The sequence below is a fragment of the Macadamia integrifolia genome, chromosome 4 (genome assembly GCF_013358625.1).
Source record: "Macadamia integrifolia cultivar HAES 741 chromosome 4, SCU_Mint_v3, whole genome shotgun sequence".
Classification (NCBI taxonomy): Eukaryota; Viridiplantae; Streptophyta; class Magnoliopsida; order Proteales; family Proteaceae; genus Macadamia; species Macadamia integrifolia.
Genome location: NC_056560.1, coordinates 15,531,135 through 15,538,581, shown reverse-complemented (window position 1 = coordinate 15,538,581; position 7,447 = coordinate 15,531,135). Strand labels below are relative to the sequence as shown.

At 38.0% G+C, this 7,447-nt stretch overlaps 1 protein-coding gene across 1 annotated transcript in view; it reads left to right on the top strand.

Moving 5' to 3' along the window:
• Positions 1–7,447, top strand: part of LOC122076283 (formin-like protein 20) — a 29,535-nt gene that overhangs the window by 10,071 nt on the left and 12,017 nt on the right. Inside the window, exons 9-13 of the mRNA XM_042641604.1 lie at positions 2,835–2,933; positions 3,133–3,174; positions 3,507–3,587; positions 3,672–3,722; positions 3,811–3,892. Coding sequence (XP_042497538.1) covers positions 2,835–2,933; positions 3,133–3,174; positions 3,507–3,587; positions 3,672–3,722; positions 3,811–3,892 — 355 coding nt within the window. The remainder of the gene's footprint in view (positions 1–2,834; positions 2,934–3,132; positions 3,175–3,506; positions 3,588–3,671; positions 3,723–3,810; positions 3,893–7,447) is intronic.

Below are 7,447 nucleotides of genomic sequence, written 5' to 3'. Positions count from 1 at the left end.
TTTTTTTTTTTTTTTGATCTTTATAATGTTGTTTCATAATCATATTATATGCTATGATAAAGATGAACTTAGTTTATTTACTTTATTGTTTTGTTTTTCTGATGAATATCTGGCTTTGGTATGAATCTTTAACCTTTATTTAGCATACAAGTAGAATTATATTAATTTTAATATGCTATTTGTGCTAAATAAAGTGGTTATATAAAAAACAACAACATGAGAACGCTTTATTCGATATGGCGAATCGCTAAATAAAATGCGTCCCATGCCGAAATATCACAAGTACTGCCTCATCCCGGACCGTCGCAAGGAAAACAACGCCTTGTGCCCACACTATTGCCAAAGCGCTTTGGAAGACCCTCAAACGCCTCGGTCGCCTTTCGGCCTTAATAACTATGATAAAGAAGAATAGATAATGATAGAGTAGATGGTAGAAAACTAAGCAATCGTAATTAATCTCTAGTGCGCAGCCAAAGGTTTTTGGGCAACTACCAATGTTCAAGGTTTTGTCGAAATTTTGAGAAATATGGTTTCACAAGATGTCGAAACAAAACTCCATTTGAAATGTAAAAAGTGCAATATTTCGGTTGAAATATTTCTGTTTTGATGATATTTGTGGTTTCAGTATCATTTCGGTTGAAATGAAATAAACCTTTAATATAGAAAAAATGACAAAATGTATAGTTTTGAATGAAATGGGTCTAAATTTTGACCATTTCTTCGCTGGTTTCGACTCTTAAGGTTTGTGGAAACTTAGTTTTTTTGTAAATTTTTTGTCAAATCACTCCCAACATGGAACAAGTTGTTGGGTAGTGGAATGCATCGAAAGTTACGATTTGTTGCATTTGTGAAAGTTTTGTGCAAGATTCAAAATTGTGTGGAATAGGCTATATTGGAGAATGTTTACAACAATGTACAACATATACTAACTACCTAGGGTCTGAAGTCAAACTACCGTTTTGGGTGTTTGTTTTTATGATCTAAGGATTCCACTATGTTTAGAGGCCTAAAATGGGGTTTCCCAGAAGTTTTGGGACCTAATTTGTCCATTTGGGCCTCAAAGCCATCCATCGAAACCATCTTCGTACAAAATTTCGTGATTTTGTGAAATATTTCAGTTTCGATCCTAGTTGAAATCTGGCTAGAACCAAAACCTGGACCCTTGGCAAACCACATGTCATGGTCTCTGAATGATGTTCTACTCTCACTAGCTTGGAGGGGAGAAAAAGTTCATCTCTGTGTAGGTAATCCCTCATGGACTTCCCAATAAGAGAAACACAAGTATGCACTCTAAAGGTAAGGCCTAAACCCATCCAAAAATAGAGAGGGATAAAATGATACGAAGTCATAAGGTAATGAGGAACCAAGCACAAACTTGGACCACCTCCTGTCTGTCCATAACATTTTCCCTGTCATCACGGTCCTTGATTTCCAACAGAATACAGAATTCATTGAAGAGACGTGGTGTCTAATGATATTCTCAGATCTCCAAGGAATATCCCTCAAGTCATCTGTGTGATGTCTAAGGAAGAATCGCCTTCCACCATGACATTGGAGGGCCCCCCTTTTTTAGCAAGCTACAATCTGTGACATGTAGAGAAATCTCCACCCAAAGAAGAGTCACCCTTTCCCACAGGACAATAATATATCTCTACAATGAGCCCCGCACACATCCTAATCACCCCCAGCACACATTTTCAATGTTCCTGTATTACAGAATGAGCATCCATTAAAATTAACTTGGGGAAAGGAAACCAAACGCCACTATCCTCTCTGTAGGTGGATTGAGAAAGAATACATTCTTCCACCCTCTGGATAAAAAAAAAAAAAATGGAAACATATCTGTTACAAAATATACCATTGCTTAATGAGCCACCCTCGCTATGATTTTCTATATGTCCTACCTTTTCAATGTGAACCTGTCCAGAAACTGTCATGTTCCTCTCATCCCAAATATGCCACAGAACAGCCAATAATGTGTGGCTATCCACCCTAAGGGGGTTGCTCACTTGCTCAGTTGGCAAAGACCAACACCTCAAAATGAAGAGGTCATGAGTTAAACTCTCCTTGGGGCCTAACTATAAAAGAAAAAAATATGTGGCTCTCCACACCTCTTGTTCCGTGTGGCAAGTTGCCAAAACCAAACCAGCTTCACCACATTTTCAGGAAGTATCCAACCTGTTGAAAAATCAATGAGAATACTGGACCTCTTTGGCAAAGCACAGGTATTCCATGTATTCGCACTTACACGTGAGACAGATTTAGGATGAGAAAAATCATACATCTTCTTCAACTGTAGGTCATATGTGTACACACTCATTACCTTCTTATGAGGTATTTTCCATCCAAGAGCATATCATTGGAAGGAACACGAGCTATCCATAAAACATTATAAGGAAACAGGCCTCGAGGGTTCTGTGGATCCTCAGGATTAAACAAATTACATAAAGTCACAAAACAAGATTTAGAAGTGATAGTGCCAATAGAAAGTTCCATACTCTTTTTGTCCTCCTGATCCGTAGAAAGGAACACATCCTGCCGACTTTCTAAATCCCCTAATTTTTTTAAGCATCCAATGGTAGTTGTAGAATTTATGAACATGGTTTCCATCTTGTGCCAGTTACCTTATATTACAGATTGATTCTTTGAGGGTTGATTCTTAGTGAGCTCGCTGGCTTGCTCAAGGATTTTTATTTATTCCAATATACTCAACATTTCTCACCCCACCCCCCTTTGTGTCTGTATGCTCCACATGTTATACTACATTTTAATCTTAACAAGATATTTTTTCTTCTTTAATTGACCCTGTTAGCTGACCGTGTAGATGTTTACAGAGTGCAGCATTAGCATTGGATGATTCAATTTTAGATGTTGATCAGGTGGAAAATCTTATAAAGTTCTGTCCTGTGAAAGAGGAGATGGAACTTCTGAAGGTGAAGATATAAAACAATCCAGTTCTCTTGAGCTCTAAATTCCAATGAATTTTCTGTCAGTGCCCGTTAAAAAAAGTTTCTTATGTTCCTTTTTTGAACCATTCTTACATGCCAGAAGTTGTCTCTTTCCTGCAATGTTCTTTGGGTATTTGGTCTGATATTCCTCTCTTTGCTTTGGTATCTGTCTTTTGTTGTTCAGGGCTACACTGGTGATAAAGAAAATCTGGGGAAGTGTGAACAGGTTTGTGAAGTCTGTTTCCTTGTCCAGATAATATCCAACACTATGTTGTTGCTCTGCCCCCTCCCTTCCCTCCCCTTCCCTCCCCCCTTATTGTTTGGGTTAGCTCCCTTTTGCTTGGCTTCCTGTACGCTCCCCCCCCCCCCCCCCCAATTTCCCCCTTGTATATTCTCTCTTGCCTTTATATTTTATTTTATTCATCCAAAAAATAAAAAAATTCTATGTTATCAAGTATACAATGTTGTTATATTACTTTCTTTTTTATGTTTCTAGTGTCCTTTTTCTTGATGCTGTGGTTATATTGAAACATTGATGGTTCACTTTTGATTTTGTAGTTTTTTTTGGAGTTGATGAAGGTGCCACGGGTGGAATCCAAACTACGAGTATTTTCTTTCAAGATTCAATTTGTCTCTCAGGTCCAGTGCCGCCCTTAATATTTTCTGAGTATTGGAAAGTTTAGTTATCGTCTGATATCGTCCGATTCTTGACCTTTTTTGCAGACTACAGATTTTAGAAAGAGTCTGAATACTGTAAACACTGCATGTGATGAGGTACTCTATTAATGATTTTGACATCTTACATGCATCTTATAAAGTTAATACTGACCTTCGTACTCTTCTTTTTGGAATGTTTAATCAGGTACGAAATTCAGTCAAATTGAAGGAAATTTTGAAGAAAATCTTATATCTTGGGAATACGTTAAACCAAGGAACTGCAAGGGGTATGTTACTTTCTGAAATGCTCTGAAGCTATCTTCTGCTTAAATTTTCCCCAGTTGTTTGGATATCAATGGCACTAAAGAAGGCTAGTGCGTTGTTTTGATCATTGACATATTTTATTTTTGCAATTATCCAAAGATTGTGGCTCATCAAAAGATGAGCGTAAATATTTTGGTCAACTCTCAGGAGATTGGAACCTCCTGGTGAAAATATCCCTGAGCCATCATGGACCATTTAATGCAAAATATGTAATTGTACCATTAGGATTTGTTTTGTGATGGTTGTTCTCAGTTAAAGCTGTGGTCTTTTTGATACTAACATCGATTAGTTAGAAAATCCGCTTTCATTAAAGAGGGTTTGGAAAAAGCTATCTTATAAAACTGAGAGAAAGGTAGAGTCTTAGTAAGGGATGAGGACATTATGAAGAGAAGAGATGAGTATTATTGCGATCTACTAAATGGAGATAGCTCAAGTAGGGATAGCCCAGATGATTGCATTATCCACCAAGACACCACACATCATAGATAAAGGTTGGAGTGGCTGAAGTTAAAACAGCCTTGAGAAAGCTGAAAGTAGGTATAAGACACCAGGCCCATATGAAGTCTTTATAGTAGTGTGGAAGAGCTAAGGATTATGTGGGGTATTTTCATTAACCAAGCTTTTTAACAAGATTATGAGTAAAGAAAATGCCAGATGAGTGGAGGAGAAAAGTATTGGAGTTCCGATCTCCGAAAATAAAGGAGATTCTAGAACTGCAATAACTATAAAAACGTAAAACTAATGAGTCATACTATAAAACTGTGAGAGAAGGGTATTAAAGTCCATTTGAGAAGAAAAACTACTATCTCAGAGAACCATTTTGGTTGTATGCCAAATAGATCCACAAAAAAAGCAATTTGCCTACTCAGGAGGCTCATGAAAAGATATAGCTGGTAAGAAGGATCTCCATATGGTCTTTGTTGACCTAGGAAAAACATATGACAAAGTCCCTAGAGAGTTAATCTGGCATGCATTAGAGAAGAGAAGGGTTTCAACTTTCAAGTAAATATGTGGAGTTAATTAAATATATGTATGATGACATAGTGACTAGTGTGAGAATCGTGGAAAGGCAAGGCATTGAATTTCCAATTACTATTGGGCTACATCAAGGATCAACTTTAAGCCTTATTTGTTTGCCCTTATTATGGATGATTTAACCAAGAACTTCTGAATGTAGAACCAATTCCCAGCTAGATAACTAGGAATTAATTCCAGAACAGGATCATAGGTGCTACCAGTGGATAGACTGAACAAAAGAGATGCTGCAGGTCGTGGACTTGTCTTCTCAGATCTCGCAGTGGCAGCAGGTGTTGGGGCTTGTAACCAAGCTTCAAACTGAACTCGAATAGGGCTGGAATCACGCAGGATAGCAGAGAAAAAAAAAAATAGAGAAAGAAATAAACATAAAATAGAGAAAGGGCAGAAGAAGATAGATGGGGAAGGGTGGTAGGTTGGGTCGAGCGGCTCACTCTTCCCTAGGGCATCTCACCCACGAGGTCTCTCACCTCACTGCATCTCACAACATTTTTTTTTTTAATTTACCAACTCTTTTTTTTCATCAAATCGTGGTTGTAGATCAGCATTCTTCCTTTATTTATAAACTTTCAAATTGATTACAAAATTGGGTCCTTCCTTGCATGGAAAGGAAAGGAATCCCCTTACAACTAGATATTATCCTGTTTGAAAACTAATTACAAATCAAATCAAATCCCTCCCTTTACAAATATAGAAACCCTAAATTAGAATTCCTACTTTCTAAAATTGAAAACTAAAATTAGAAACTATCTAGATTATATCTTCCTAGCTATTATAAGGAAATATGAAAATAGAAACTAGATCAATCAAAGATTTCCTAAGATCTTGCCAGATTAAACTCCTCCATGCGAGCTGGCCATGGGACCCACAAAATCTGCAAGAATCCAATCCATCTCTGGTCTTTATAAAGCTGGCACTAAACCCCACGCTTTGGAGTCAATATTCCTACGAATCAACAAATGAATAGCCAAGTAAAATATGGAAAATAATCTCTAAAATAATCTCCACACAAGCTGTCTTTAGGTCTCTTGATATGCTCCATCAAACTAATCGGGAACCAGGCCACACCTGACCAGGCTGCTTCCCACGACAATTGAATCCCACGAGCGGTCTGGACTGGTTTTGGCCTTGTTCCTGTGATCTACATTATATCCTATACGAGATTCTGTATTGTATGCTCTTGGTTGATGATATTGTCTTGGTGGATGAAACAAAAGCAAAGATTAAAGCTAGAGTGGAGCAATAAATATCAACCTTGGAATCAAGGGGTTTTAAGGTAAGTAGAACGAAGATAGATTATTTGATGTGTAACTTTAGTCACAATAGGATGGACAACGATATGATGACTATTTTAGATATTTGGGGTCAACCATAAATAAGAAGGTGATATAGAGGATGATGTTTCACAGAGGATTAAAGTGGGATGGATAAAGTGGCGAGGTGTGTCCGGAGTGTTGTGTGACTGGCGTATCGCCTTAAAGCTTAAAGGAAAATTCTATAGGACAGTCATATGGCCAGCCAAGATGTATGGGGTGGAATTTGGGCAATTGAGAAGCATCATATAGATAAGCTGTGTAGCAGAGATGAGGATATTGAGATGGATGTGCGGTAAAACTAGGAAGGATAAAGTAAGGAATGATTATATTGGAGTTGATTTGGGAGTTGCACCGATCCATGATAAGCTCCGAGAAAGTCGTTTGAGGTGGTATGCCATGTTCGATGGAGGCCTAGGGATGCACCAGTAAGGAGGAGTAATCTGATTCTGATTAAAGGAACTAAAAGAGCTAGAGTCAGGCCGAAAATGACCGTAAGAGAAGTAGTGAAGAAAGGCATGCATAGTTTAGGCCTTGTCCCTTGTATGACCTTGAATAGCCTTGATTGGATGGCAAGGATCCATGTAGCTGTGTTTTTACTTAATTGTTGTTATTGTGTTTCTTTCCTCTTTTACTTTTCCTATTTTGTCCTTGCTCGGATCCATGCAGCCGACCCCATTAAGCTGGGATAGTTTGTTGTTGGAAGATGAAGGTCCCAGTCAAAGTTAAATTTGTCTCTCAAGTCTCAACAGATCATAAATGTGTACCACTTGAGATCTGGAGGATCGCAAATCCCAAAGAGGTGAATATATGTGAGAGGGGGATGGAATCTGTTAACCACCTATTACTTGCTTTTCCCTTATATTTGTCGTCTATTAGGTGTGAGGCGCCAAGTATGAACAGGTTTGAGCAAGTCTGGGAGACATGCATAATGTGATTCTTTTGTGGAGGAGTATAGGCTTGGGTAGAAGGGGCATGACTTTATTATATCAACTCAGACAAGGTGTGTTGTGCTACCTGGAAAAGAGAAGTTCCAGAATTTTGGAGGATCAAGAGATATTCTTATTAAATACTTAAAACTATTGTTTTTCTGCATCTAACCCCTAGGTCTAAAGAAGTATAAATGGGGATCTTACAGTTCTAACTGGTGGTCCTTTTTTTTTTTTGGGG